General features: G+C 39.2%; 1 protein-coding gene across 1 annotated transcript in view; it reads left to right on the plus strand.

The window, feature by feature from the left end:
• The window catches only part of lrch2 (leucine-rich repeats and calponin homology (CH) domain containing 2), a 28,888-nt gene extending 20,387 nt beyond the window's left edge, over window positions 1-8,501 (plus strand). Inside the window, exons 19-21 of the mRNA XM_074671915.1 lie at window positions 2,605-2,742; window positions 2,983-3,060; window positions 6,211-8,501. Of these exons, the coding sequence (XP_074528016.1) occupies window positions 2,605-2,742; window positions 2,983-3,060; window positions 6,211-6,330 (336 nt within the window). The 3' untranslated portion in view covers window positions 6,331-8,501. The remainder of the gene's footprint in view (window positions 1-2,604; window positions 2,743-2,982; window positions 3,061-6,210) is intronic.
• The last annotated feature ends 6,993 nt before the right edge of the window (window positions 8,502-15,494 follow it).

The following is a 15,494-nucleotide window of genomic DNA, read 5'->3' on the forward strand; positions in this document are numbered from 1 at the left end:
CACTGCTTTTTGCAGTAAAAATTAGGGATGCAGGAGACAGCTGGAGCCTTTTTTATGTTTCTGCATTGAAACAACATCACACATGATAGTACTGCATGGCCCAAGTTCTGCACAGAAGCCTACGCACATAGCCTGACGTGCATCTCCTTCCACAATGTTACTATGGGCTGGAAACACCACAAGACCAGTATAATTACTACTGTCTGCATGAAACTCAATGAAATGATTTAATGTCTCCTACACAAAATTGAAAGAGCTCTGTCTACTGATTAAACGCTCAGATTAAACCAGTACTTTCTTAAGCATTAAACTTGACCCAACACTCAGTGTGAAAACCCAGCATGTGATGATGCATGATAACTTAGACGGCACTTTCTTTTATCAACTGAAAAAGCACCAGAGGAGGCCTGTTAGATTGTTTTAACTACAGAGGCATCCAAGAAAGCACTTCTGCCGTGATTTTCCAGACATGAGGGCACCACGGCACTCTGTGCTGCCAAGTCTTCTTAGAATCATTATCAGTGAGATGCCAGGTGTGAAAACTGGATTTAGAGTCACTCTTAGGATCCTTGATTGAATGTGAATAATCTGTCATTCAGAGCTCTGCTGCTCTTTCTCCCGAAGAAGAAGAAGGAGTTAATCATTTTGTGGCTGCGGGGCACTGAGCAGAATAAACAGATTGCCTACGCTGTTAGTGATGCTGTGTGGCTCATTCAGCCTGTCTTGTATCCTTAACATCTGATGCCCCCAAAGCAAGTACATTTTGATACACTTTTCACAGCCTTATTTCCTGCATAATTCACAAAAAGTTTGGACTCAAAGAGGGGCTCAGTCATATGGACAATAAGCAACAACTACTGCCAAAAAAAAGCGAGACATGCACAGAAAAGCATCCCCATACCCTCCCTGAACTGGTTAACTGTAGGTGCCAAGGTATTAAACCTCTCTATTTTCTTAAGAATTCACCTGAATGAAAGCTGAAGGTCAGATTTCATGAAACACATTTTTTTCTATGGATTAGAGGTTCTGATTTAAAAAACAAACAAAAAAAAAAAAACAATTATCTGGGATGGGACAAAATGCTTCAAAATAGTTGGAGCAAGAATGTGTTTACTGTTTCTTTGGACAACTTTGTGTAAAACAACCAAAGAGACCTCATTCTTGTCCCCTGCTAGTACTATATAATATTTCAGCCACTGAACAGTTAGGAATCTTCACTGTTGTGTTTTGTATGTCATGATGTTTTTTGAGCTTGTGATTGGCCAGGACTGTAGGCACCTAGACTTTTGTCCTATAGAGCCATGCTGTTGTAATATGTGGTTTGGTGTTGTCTTTTTGAGTTATTCAAGCTCTTCCAGGAAAAAATGCATTATCTAGACAGCAGCATATTTTGCTCTAAGACTTGTGTATTTCTGGATCATCTTGTGGATGCTTTTCTCTTTGCATGGCTCGGTTAATCTGCATTTATTCACAGACAGCAGTTATAGGAGGTGATTTTGAGCTCATGCAGTGATTTCCACTGCAGAGTCATATCTGATTTGAAAACAGCGTGAGGGCCCAAATATCACAGCCGTCCAGGCATTTTCTGCCTTATTTAAACAGAGGTGTCTCCAGATTCTCTGAATCGTTTAATGATGCTATGTACTGTACATGAAAACTGAGGAACTGAGAAACTTTACTTTCAAAGTGTTACTTTTTTTCCCACAGCAATGAACCTCTTTTAATTCTGTTTATGGGAGACTAAACCTCTTTTGAGTGACTTTTTTATATCCAGTCAAGTTACTGATCCTTAGAAAGTAAACCTAGTCCGTTGTAAATGTTTCTCCAGGTGTTTTTTGTTGTTTCTTGTTTAGTGTTTTTTTTTTAGTTCTGTAGTTCAAGGTTGATTGAGTTTTATGCTGACTTTTATGCTGACTTTGCACTCTTCAAATAAACAGAGGGCCCTAAATTATTTACACGCCATTCTTTTTTTTACTGAAACTTTACACAGCATTCTAACTTGGGATGGGCATTGGGGCTATAAATCAAGCTATTCAGTCAAAATATATGATGAATGCTGGAGTGCAGATGGCCTGGTGGTCTAGAGCGCACTCCATGAGGTTTGCCCTCGCATGGGTTCATGAATAGAAAAATGTCAAAACAGTCAGTACCTACTCTGCAAAAAAATACCCCCTTCTGCACACAAGCATGTCTTGGCATGTAGATAGAATAATCGCAGACCAGAAAGGAAAGTCTTGCACTGGAGGCTCTTTAAGTTCCATCAAAAATCCCTTCACATCTTCATGGAAAATCAAATAAGAACATACTCCTTGTGTTGACTGGATAACTACCAGGAGCAGTGTTACATGTGTTATGTGTTATGAGTTATCTACTGGCAGTATTTACAGTGCTGACTCTGACACTGACTCATACAGCGAAGGTCAGGCCAGGGCCCTCCTTCCCACACTGTCAGCCTTTTAAACGCTTTCTGTAGACTTGTTCTTACAATGGTAGTCTGCTATTTCGTTCTGAAAAGTGTTTGAAAAAGATCTCACTCTGAAAACTGTTAGAGATAAACGGATAAGCTCACCGATTGAAAAATTGTTTTTATCACTGTGTGTGCAGAACATCGAGTCCAGACTAAAGGTGCTGCTCCCAGACGATGTTGGAGCTGCTCTGATGGACGGGGTCGTTCTTTGCCATTTAGCCAATCACATTTGTCCTCGGTCTGTCTCCAGCATCCATGTTCCATCTCCTGCAGTGGTAAGCCGACTGGAAACAGATATATAAACATATAAACATATATATAAAACCCAAGTTTTATTGTTATTTTTCCACTTCGTTACCCCAAATTAACTTTTATGGTTGCAGTAAATGTTCTGTGCCAAAAGCTGGGAGCAGTTAATCCCTGTGTTGTCTGTAAAACGTAGGTGTTCTTACACTTTCATGAGATGTTTTGTCAGCTCTTTTTGTGACTAACATGATTGATATTCCGGCCCCTAGCCAAAGCTTAGCATGGCTAAATGTCGCAGGAATGTGGAGAACTTCTTGGATGCATGTAAGAAGCTGGGAGTCACGCAGGTAAAAGACACTAACAATCGATCATTCACAGTCATGTATCACACAAACTCTTGAAATTCGCTTTTTTTTCCGTAGCTCACATTAATAATCTACTCATGTTATTTGTAGCTAAGCTCTTGTCTTATAAAGTGAAAATGAGCCTGCAAGTCCTTCCATGCACACTCAACGGTCTGGTTTGTACTTGTCTTTAGCTAAGCCTCTTGGTAATGAAAATTCATCCAATAGCTTATAGAGGAAAGAGTCAGTCTATGCAGCCCAACCCAGTTAGACAGCATGTCTGACTTACATGAAGGGAGATCAGTCCAAGAGTACTATTGGTGTGTGGGAGCCAAAAAGTTTTTTAAAGTAATTACATGACAACTTTCCTAATTCTAACGACTGAATAATCACATTTAAACACCAAACATGTTACATTTGAGATAGTTTTCTTTGTCACAAGCGTACTTCCTAGCTTGAACAATACATTGAGCTAAGCCATGTGGTCAAAACTCTGTAGTCCAGGCAGGTTGCCTGATCTGAGCAACTTAATAAGATGCAGAGTCAGTTCTTGTATTCTCACCTACATTGTCCATTATTTACATGCACATTTGGGTCCGTTTACACGACAACGATTTTAGGGTGAAACGCAAAAGTTTTGTTGTGTTTACACGAAAACGGCGTTTCAGCTGACCTAAAACGCAAACTTTTGAAAACGTCCTCCAGAGTGGGACGACGAGTGATGTGCGGATCGATACTGAAATATCGATACTTCCGATACTTCCGATACCAGCTGTCTGTGCTCTAAAATCAATTCTCAAACCAGAATATTGATACTTTTGATACTTCAGTCATTTGAGGTCCTGTAAATCATGAACAGGAACACAGTGAAAAGTCACCAAACTGTTGAGAACCTATCTAAATGATACGCCGTTCTGTGGGAACTACTTTTCTTCCGCCTGGCCAAGTGCGCAATGTGTAAGTGTAGCTGCACGTTGCTCAGTCTGTCACTCACTCTCACGCTACCGCACGACAGAATGGCAAAGTGCAAAAGAAGTTGTGCGTGGAGCTATTTTAACTTCACAAACAGCCAAGACGCAGTTTGTGATTTTTTATGAAAAAACGTCAGGACTTGTGGCAACACAGCAAACCTCGTTAAACCCTTTGGTCTGAATCAAGACCAAGAATAAGTGTCATTTATGATGTGAGGGACAGAGGAGAAGGAGAGCTCAGCGCCAGCTGCTGCTATGGCAAGACAGACATCTCTGATTGAGTCCTTTGGTGCTGTAGACAGACACCATCCAGGTACAGAGGGAGAAAATGTGGAGCTGTAGGAGTTGCTAAGCACGGTTGTTATTGTCGAATTAATAAATATGGTTATATGGAAATAAGTAACAAAATAAATACATGCTTCAATAAATAACTGCATGAGTTCATCTAAAGAAATAATACATGTCAAGGAGACAATCTCACATCAAGGCAAAAAAGCCTAGATTGATTCAGGAAAGGTTTCTAAAGAATTGATCATTAAAAGTGGATTACAAACAGCAGGTGTCATTAAATTAATTATTTTTTTAAGATTTACCAGATGCATAACATGTATTTACACTAAGTATCGGTATCTGATCGGTATTGCCGATACCAGCCTGAATTTTACTCAGAATTGGATCGGAAAGGAAATCGGTGGTATCGAACATCACTACTGCTGACACCGTTGCCGTGCAAATGGTAAGCCAGCGTTTTCAGTGGAAACGATGACGCCACTCCGCTTCATGTGGGCGCATACAACAGGACAACGGTACCGTTGTTACGATCGTGGTGTTGTGTTTGTGCTGCTCAATCTGCTGTATCTGCTGACTGTCTTTCAACCACAGTTTATGCTTTCAACAAAATGTGCATCTGTTGCTCCACTTTTGAACTTAGTATGCCCCAATACACCAGATAATCAGCTCAACTGTACTTCGGTGGAGATCTCCCAAAAGCTGCTTCTGGACAAGACAGTTATAGCAACGACTACAGGCCTGGCATGCTTACTACAGCGTTTTCAGTCCCTCGGCGTTTCGGCGTAATCGCAGATTTTTTCATTGCGTTTTTACTGCTTTTTTAGTGTTTCCAGATGAAACGTTGTCGTGTGAACGAGTCCTGAAACCACAACTCCCTAAACTTTTGGAATGGGGCACTTTGACCCGACTTGCTTCCTACATTAAAAAGTGACAGAGGTAAAAAAATTAGTAGAGAAACACTGATTTAACCCATGTACTGAGACCCTACTGCTCAGCCTGCTTGTTGTAGTGTTGATTCCAGGCATTCGGTGCATGTCATTCCTCCTCTACCAATGTCTCATACTGAAACCAACAATGCAAGTGCAATTCTGGAATAATTGTTGAAAGGTTGGAAAGATGTTTTGTGTGTGTGTGTGTGTGTGTGTGTGTGTGTGTGTGTGTGTGTGTGTGTGTGTGTGTGTGTGAGTGTGTGTGTGTGTGTGTGTGTGTGTGTGTGTGTGTGTGAGTGTGTGTGTGTGTGTGTGTGTGTGTGTGTGTGTGTGTGTGTGTGTGTGTGTGTGTGTGTGTGTGTGTGTGTGTGCGAGAGAGAGAGAGATTCAAGCAAAATCTTGATTTACAAAGAAATCTTTTCCAAAAACTCTGTTCCAATGAATGATGTGGGTGTGGTAGCATGAATTCTCATCAATCAACTTTAGACAGAGCTGCTGAGCAAAAGGGGCAACAGTTGTCATGAAAATACTTTTAAACAAGGAAAACGAAAAACCAACCACACAGGAAAATGTCTGAAATCCGTGAGGTTGACCGATAAACTCTAACAACTCTGTGTTTGGATTTCATACGATTTAGAAAGAAGTGTTTCATTTTGTAATTTTGGTTAACCAATCTTTTATATAACTTCCTCCACAATTAAAGTTGAGTCATAAACTGCAATGTTTCCTTAGAAAATTATGGGTTTTTCCTCGTAAAATTATGAGCAGCTCATGTTTGACAAACAAAACAAACCACTCATGATTACAGCCGTAAATCTCCACAAGGAGTAAGTAAGAAATAACTTTACTCTCATTTTGTGTACCAACATCTCAGATAATGAGGAAGTAGAAATTCAGGCCACTGTTGTCTCTTTTCTTCACAATGTAACAGATACGGTATGAACATTTGTCCTCTCTTTCAGGACAAACTGTGTCTGCCTCATCACATCCTGGAGGAGCGCGGCCTGGTAAAGGTTGGCATCACGGTTCAGGCTCTCCTGGATCTACCCCCATCAAAGCCCTCTCAGCTCTCAGCTGTTTGACACAAGCCTGAATGTTGCGCCCAACTTTTAGTCATCTAACCAAGCCCAGCCCAAACCATGCTTGGCCCCCTATCACAAGGGACCAGAGAACCCTTCTCTGGGCGAGGACCTGGTGGACAGTGGGTCTTTGGGGTCTTTTTTGCCTGACTGAAACAGGAGACAAGCAGGAGAAAAACCTCTGTCTCTTTATATGATGTCAGCTGCTTCCTACTTCTTGTCCATGGTATTTTTCCCTGTGTCCTATTCCTGAATACTGGGCTATGTTTGTGAACTAGCAACATGACAAACACAACAAAGAGTTTACCAGAAGGCCTGCATACCCCTGTCAACATGCTCAGTGTTTATTGAACCTACAAGTGCCAGTACAGAAAACATTTCCAGCTTGGTGTTGGAGATATGGCAGTAAGGAGATGACAGACATGTGACTCATTTCTTATTCACTGAAGAGACCTCAGCTGCACACCGACCCTGCAGCACCAGACACCTGACTGTGACTTTAAGGGTTCTTACACTGTTTGTCTTTATCTATCGTTTGCGATATTGTTCTCTTTTTATTTCCATGAAAAGTGACTTTAAAATTTGTAGATTTTCCTTTTTTCAACCAGTCTTGCGGACTTCTTTAAGTATCTCATTTGAGATGCTGTTTTGAAGGATGATTGCAGGGCTTTCCACTGGAAAAGTCCCATTTGTTCTCAAAGCTACAGTAGATGTTTTGAAGTGTTTCACAAACTCTGACAGGTCTTTGCCTCATTGTACAGTGCTACTCATGAGTGACATGACATTTAACCACTGTGAAAACAACTCCTCAACTGTGGCAACAAAATACCTGTTTTTTATTCTTTACTTCACTTGTTCTTTACCCCTTCTCATTCTACCCTTTGTAAAGCTTTTATACTTTTGCTACCATCACTTTAAACTATCATTTTCCATTTTCAGCAGTTAGGGGCATTGGTTGGCCATGTTTTACAGTCACTGCCATTTGGATTTTATGACATAACCTCAGATGAAACATTTTTATACCTTTTTTTGGTCCTCTTGAGCTGAGAAGAGTTTAGTGCTGCTCGGAAACCATCATTCCTGGAAACCTTCCTCACATGAAAGAGTCTCTTCCTGCCAGGCCACTGCACTGTATGCTATTTCTTAATCATCTCAATATGTTGGGAAAGTCAAATTATTTATATATTTATTTGTTTTTTTTTATGTATCTGTTGATTCTGTGTGCGTGCTGCTGTAACTGTGCAGTTGAACTTGCGACCGCTCCACTCGGTGATTCAGATGTTATTGTCAGCACTGAGGACTGGTGGCAGTCTGACAGTCATCACACAACATTTAAAACCAGCTGAGGCAGGTCTAACATGAGAGGTTACTAAGCTGGTGATGAAAGGGATCTTTTTAAAAGAATTAATCCTGTTGGCTTAAGTGCTATTCTTAGCCTATAATATAAGTTATTGCGTGATAAAAGATCTGCCATCTACTCTCGGGCTACACTCTGACGTTTTTTTATGTGTAATCTTTTGATTAAATTGGCTCATCAATGGATTAGTACAAGAGTGAAAGCTGTGGCTAGTTGTTAAAAATAATATATGGCCATTGGTGTAACCAGTGTTTTTCAAAAAATCTGATATTGTGAAAAAAAAAGTTAAAATGAATTTGATTTTAGCAGTCCAATACACTGTAAAAAATGTCATTTAAAATGATTTTGAACTAAATGACCCAAAAATATCATTTAAAATACAATGAAACCAACAGAAATGCAATGCAATGCATTTACATCTAAAATGTTATTTTAACAAGTTTGAAGCCTACTTTAAGCCAACCCTTGTTTGTCACTGTCCTACAAGCAGAGCAGGACAGGTCTTCTTGATAAGGTTAAGAGTTTTGGGGGATAGAAAACTTTCTGATGCAGTTGTGATGCACCAGCCGTTTTAAGATATGATATTCAACAGTAAAAACCACAGTCATTGAGAGAACCAGTGGAAATATTGAATGTTAAATAAGATTATGACATGCAAAAATTATGTAGTTGAAACACCCATGATACTGCTCTTCGATGGGTTTATGTTGTTTTCAGGTGTGTGCTTGCAGACTCAAAGACAAAAGATAAAAGGGAAAAAGTCAACAGAGAAAAAACAACCTGCAGAGAACTTCATCATAAGCTGTGAAAAATAACAGTGACAAACAGAAATTGTGGGGGGAAAAAAATAATATTTTATATTGGAAAGAAATATGTTGTTCATTGAAGTGCAACTTCAAATCATCAAAAGACTTAAAGGGATATGACAACATTTTCAGTGAACTCTGGTTACTGTGTTAATGCGTTGACCTAGTGCTTCATCTGTGAAACAGCATCTTTTGTAACCTGAAGAAGGGGTTGTGTTGTGTTATGGTTCTTCTGCAGGGCCTTATAAGGTATTTGTAGATTACTAGATCGGATAATGATGATAATAATAATAATAATAATAATAATAATAATAATAATAATAATAATAACAATAATAATAATAAATTCATTCTATTTGTAGGTAGCTTTCAAAGCAACCACAGTCACCAGAGTTTAAAGAAGAGCAACAAAAGACAGGATACACTATAAACAACAGATAAAATGAACAGGATAAAATATGGGGCAGTTTCTTCTTTATATTTATTTGTATTTTATTACATGGCCATAATCCGATAACCACATCTAGGCTGTGGTTGAGATATTTTAGTTCATGGACAGCTTTTCTCTGTAGCTGCCACCTGCGTCACCTGGGTTACTATCTCAGAGATGTATTGAATATTGTTCCTGGTAACTCTTTTGTTTTCCTCTGAATGGGTTGTTGTAACTGGCCCTGTGCTGTCATTTTCCAACGAAGAGATGAAGCAAACTCTTGAATTTATCTTGATAAGTCTTCCAGTTTATCATCCCTGAACTGTCATGGTCACAAACTTCACAGAGTCTCATACTAATCTTTTTTGTGCCATCTTTTGAATTTCTTTAAACAGGTCACCAGGTGTTCTCTCCTGAATGACTGTTGGGCTCCGTGTTGTTCCTCAGAAAATATCTGGAAATCCCCTGGTCTGTTACCACCTTTCTTCTGCTGCTGCAGGAAGGATTACTTTAAGAAATACCCTTTGAAAATAAACATTCACTGGAAAATAGTGGAACAATGTTAACTCTGCAACACTAAGCAGGTGTAAAAAACTGAAATTTTTAACTGTAGCTCAAAGTGCTTCGCATAATGACAGCAATAATGATAATTAAAAAAAAAAAAACTTTTGACACTGTAGCAACCAGTGCTGTTTTGGCATTACAGAAAATGGCTGGCTGCATCACAAAGCAGAGGAAGTATCAGTAAAGAGTCATGTTGAACCCATCTACGATCATCTTCAAACTGCAATCACAGGTCCACAGATAAAAAAAGAGCTGTGTCTACCTCATGTTAGCTGTGTATTGGGGGTTTTGGATACAAAAAAGTCAGTTGTTGTGTTGCTGTATCTCTTAATGTTTTGGACTTAAATGAGCTGGTGATTAACAACTTTGAGACTGGCTTTGGGTTTTAATGCATTTTCAGACATTAGCACTCAATGCAGGAGCTATTATTTTCTACATCGCTATAGGGAGCCTGTGGAAATGTTTGACATGACCACACCTCTTGGCTTTTGTAGGTTAATGCTCATGCTTAAACACTATGCATGTCTGGACGTCTCTTTTTAATGTTGCGTGCAAAATAAGTCCTTTTTTTTTTTTTTTTTAGTTTAACCATCCACAAATTCGCCTACATGCTGGTACATGGAAAGTGGAGGTCAGCAGGTGTGAAATACCAGGTTTTGTTCACACCCATAGTAAACTTAACTCCAATGTAGAGTGATGTAGGTGTGAGGGTTCCTCCTTCTCCTTCATGTGGTGTCACCGCGTGCCAACACCCCTCCAGCAGGTGTTGGTTTCTTCTAATTCTGTGGTAATGTGCTCCATAAGAAAGTGGATGAGTCATCCCAAAACAACCATCTCCTGTTTTCTCTTTGTATGCAGTGTTTGTGTGTTCTCATGTCACCACAATGATGCCTTATTGTGTTACCTACAAACCCAACTGTACATTACTTTTCCTCTTAATTGTTTTACTGTTAATATACCAAGTGCCAAAGCCTGCAGACTTTCTTCTATCAAAACAGTTCATGTTCCAGCAAAAGCATCACTGAAACCACTGTGGACTGTTATCTCACTAATCCTGTAGCATGAAGCTAAAATGATGAAACTTCGCTCAACACTGCCCCTGCTGTTACCAAGAGTATTCTCCAGAGTTCCTGAAGTTTTGCTAAGGGCAGTTTTTATTGTTTACTCACATTATGATCTTGTGTGCACATGAAAACCCCATTAGATCAGCATTTTGTAAAATATTTTGACTGGCATGTCTGTTCAAAGTCACATAAATCACCTTTCTTCCCCATTCTGATGCTCAGTTTAACCCAATTAAATTAAATTAAAGTTCAAGAGCTACAGTTTTAGGCACTTCTGTATAGACTTCCTACTTCTTGGCCAGTTGTGTTAGGGTCTGACAAACTTGACATAAACATTAAACTTTGGCTCAAAAACAATGTGTAGAATTCAATTAAGAGAGATCTCTTACTGTTGCATTTGTAGACATAAACAGCTAAAATATATGCTTGACCAGAAATTACTAAATAACTAACACCACAAAGGTAAGATATGGGGTTATGATCTAGCTTGTAACCCATAATGTGGTGAGTACCCCAAAGTGAGTCTTTATCATCATGAGAGTGTAGAGCAGGGGTGGCCAACCAGTCAGAGACCAAGAGCTGCAAAAATTACCGTGGTACTACAAAGAGCTATCTATCTATCTATCTATCTATCTATCTATCTATCTATCTATCTATCTATCTATCTATCTATCTATCTATCTATCTATCTATCTATCTATCTATCTATCTATCTATCTATCTATCTATCTATCTATCTATCTATCTATCTATCTATCTATCAATCTATCTATCTATCTATCTATCTACCTAGATAGGTAGGTAGCTATGAGCACATGAGCGACTGAGAGGATCACATGTAGAGAAGAGAAAATGAAACTTAAGTATCGAATATTGATCAATACTGATCCCAATGTTGGATGAATGGATTGAAGAGCCACACACCCAAAGGCAAAGAGCCACAGGTTGGCCACCCCTGGTGCTGAGAGTGGCACAGACTTAAATTAATGTATTTTGGTTCAGTTTATTACAAATCAATCCACAAAGAGGGCACGGCCCTGTCCAGCAGAGGGCGGTTATGTTAAATTGTTGTTACATCATAAACCATGTGAAGTGGAATCATCGTGACTCTTTCATTCTCAAAGGTTGATAACTTATTGTCACAAGATGATTAAATCATGTGCACAATATAATAACAAGGGGGCTCTGTAGTATTGAGAGTTTTACTGAATTTAAGCTCAAGCTTTGGTATCACACACAACGAAACTGGATGTGCCACAGAGTTGAAAGCATTTAATCTCCAAACTGTCCCATGCTGATCTCTACATCCTGACTCTTAATTACTCCTCTTCATGTTTCATACTAGCTGTAAAAATATATTCCTAACAATGAAAGTCCCGCCAAAGCTAACAGAAAGCTTCACAGTCAGAGCCAGACCAACAGCTGATTTACTCTGAAGTTTGTTAATGAAGTGTGAAATGTCCTTATACTCTTTTCACAAACAGTGCCAGACAAACAGCTGATTTGCTCTGAAGTCTGTTAATGAAGTGTGAAATGTCCTCATACTCTTTTTACAAACAGCGCTGCTTTGCTGAACAGAGAGGAAAAGTGAGTCAAAGGGGAGATTAAAGGCTTATTTTTGGAAGATTCCCACTTGGTTTTGTTTGACTTCAACTGAAGAGGACTTGTGTAATACTAAGAATGTGTTTGTATACAGAGTGGGGACTGTAGATATCTCACATTGTAATGCAATCAAAAAAAAAAAAAATCACATGAGAGCGGAGATCATACAGTTTAAGTTTGAAACTACTTACCAAAGTTTAATGGGTGGCTTAACTTCAAACACAAATGTGTGTGTTAGCAGCTGAGCACATATGTTTCGCATCAGTTCAACAGCTTTTATTGTTGGTCTAATTGTTTGTGTGGATCAGACTTATAAAAAGGATTTTGTGTGGGGTGTATTACAAGGCCTGGGTGCTATTTAAGTGTTCCTGAGGAAAAATAGCAAACATAATGTTCTTCATGAACATGATCCCTTTACGGCACAGCTGCAGCAATACTCGTCAGTCATTTACAAATGACTGCAACCGAGAGAAGTCTGTATGTAACATTCTTTCCTGCAGATTCAGCATTTTGATCTTTTATTAATATGTCTGTGGTAAATCAAGTAAAGTTTTTTCCTTCATTGTTACATTAATAACACTTGTATTAGGCTCATTTGTATGGTTTAGAACTTGTCATCTCACCCAAGAAAGAGAAACAGTTTAGGTGAGTCATGTCTAAAACACACTGCCAAAAAAAATCAAGCTCATGTAAATAAGTTCTTTTCGTTGTTTTTGTATTTTAAAACAGGCCAAATGCATGCAAGGATATCGAACAGCTGAGACTAAACTTCTGTAAATAACATCTGTATATACCCCAGGGATTTCTTAATTTAAAAAACATCCTAACATGGAGAATGTATAATAAAGTCCAATTGTTTGCATCTTAGTCTGACTTGTCTCTGCATGTATCTGAGGGTGTGGTAACACAGTGATGAACAGTTGGTTTGAAACAGCAGGTCATCACGGGTTATATCTGAATTTCGGGAATAATGTATATTAAAAAAAACTGTAAATCCCATCAATTGTTTAAGAAAGTGAAAACTTTGATGTAATCTATATTCATTACATGTAACATCAGTAGCTTTTTTATTTTTCTACTTTAATTGTAAGAGTTATAGCCAACAGCTCTAAAAAGAAATTTGTAAACTTACATTTGAGTTTCAGTTAACTACTGTTAAAGGTAAAAATGAATACAATGTTTCTGTCCGTCTGGTTCAGTACATGCCACCACAATCTATAAGAGGACTGCTGATCTGACTGTTATCCACAAGATGAGGGTCACTAACCCTCTTTGTAAGCAGTGTTAGCCACAGAGGGTCAATGCCTGAGAGGCTCACTCTTTGGAAACATATAAAGGGGGGTGAATAAAAGGGAACAGTGTGATGGGAAAATGTGACTACAGTCTTGAGAGGATTGTCAAGAAAAGAGAAAAAAAGAAAAAGAAAAGAAAAGAAAAGGGGATTCCAGAACTTTTAAGAGCTTCACAAGAAGTGGACTAAGGCTTGTGTCAATGCATCAAGTGCTACCATGTACAGATGTCTTCAGGAAAAGGGCTTCACTGTTGCATTTCTAATATCAAGCCAATCAGAAACCAGAAGTACCACATCAGCAGTATCTTACTGTGGGTTAATGAGGAAGAAATAAAGTAAATTTTGCTCTTTATTTGGGTCCATCTTTATTAATCAGTCCATTGTCAAGTTTCCACAGCCAGTGATGGTTTGGGGTGCCATGTCATCTGCTGATGGTAAACTGTGTTTGATCAAGTCCAAAGTCAACACAGCCATCTACAGGATAGGATAGGATAGGATAGGATAGAACTTTATTGTGAAAGCGTATAGAAAGGGCAAAAAGGTCCATAAGAAAATAGATGATGACAGCTTGTCAATCATTCTCCAGTTCAGCCAGCCTCCACCTCCACAGGGTCCAGGACTGAGCTTCTTCAGCAGTCTGTTCAGTCTCTGTCTCCTAGATCCTGTCTGCTCACAGCAGGTGAAGCTTTCCCAGTGTGGTGTTGGTGTCTGATATTACCTCTGGTAGCCATGTCTGTGAATAGCATAATGCTACTCTGCCCTCTGGTATTCCCTCTGTTGCTGGGTTAGCACAGCTAACCCGTCCATCTTCTTGGAGATAGATCTTATAGATAGAACTTTACTGTCATTGTAACAAGTACAACGAAATTGAAGTCACAGCAGCAATCAAGAAAACAAAAGTAAGAAAGTGTATAGAAAGTGCAAAAAGTTCCATAAGAAAAATGTTATGTTCCCAATATCGATAGATGGAAGGACAGGTCAATGTCGTCACTTCTTAGCTAACAACTGAGAACCAGCACGTCATCCTCACCTCCTTTCCTCACCTTGTGGGAAGACATCAGGCCTTACACCAGTTAGCATTGACATGCTACAGCTGATGCTACAGCTAACAGCTGAGTTGACCAGCCATGGTTACATGTAGGATCTCCAGACAAACACAGGAGAAAAAGTTGTAAAAATATCGCTGAAGCCACAAAAAGTTTGGTGTCCATGACCAACAAATGAGCCATACAAAGTAATGATCCACTCCAAATACAAAGATTATGAAAAAGAGATGAAAAAATTACAAGAAACGGACAAAGAAGAGAGCTGCTGCAAAAGGAAGCCATAGCCAACAGGGCAGCGTCTGGCAACCTACCTACTTACCTCTCTACCAGGAGGGCACTTCATCTGATGGCAAGTTTTATGGCAGTGCTGGCTTTGGGGTATTTTTCAGGTTCTAACACCTGACCGCTTATTAAAATCTCCACCGCTCCGGTCTCATTTGTGACCCTGATCCAGAGTCCTAGTACATCTCCTCATCTCCCTATCAGGCTTTTACCCTGTCTCCTCACCACTCTAGTATTCTTAAGGAAAAATATTTCTGTTTTTTCATCTGTCTGCAAACAATCAGTTTTGTGAGCCATTCAATAAATGAACGGCAGGTACAGTAAAGAAAGAAATGTTGTGTGTTTGTGTGTTTTGTACTTTTTTTGTGGGGCCAGTCATAAAAATGGGACAGATTTTATGGTGAAACAACGCATTTGACAACTGAAGCCTTAAAGAACTGCTTATGTCAACATTCAACCTCATTGTCCGAAAGACAGTGTACACTGGTCAACAAAAAAAAGTCATAAATTACAGAGTTACAATGCCACCCAAACAACAACAACAAAAACAAATAGTGCAGCAATAGGACTCATTACCTTTCCCTCTGACTATAGCTAGCTAAGAAATGGGGGCAAAAGTCAGAGGGCATGCATGCTAGCAGCATGTCAGATAACTACAGTCTTTCAAAGTTAAATAATCTTAAAGACATTAAGAGTGTATGCAAACTGTGCTGCTGTCTGTCTTT

The sequence above is a fragment of the Halichoeres trimaculatus genome, unplaced genomic scaffold (assembly GCF_033239565.1).
Source record: "Halichoeres trimaculatus isolate MK-OKI-2021-1 unplaced genomic scaffold, fHalTri1.1 fHalTri1_scaffold_6, whole genome shotgun sequence".
Taxonomy (NCBI): Eukaryota; Metazoa; Chordata; class Actinopteri; order Labriformes; family Labridae; genus Halichoeres; species Halichoeres trimaculatus.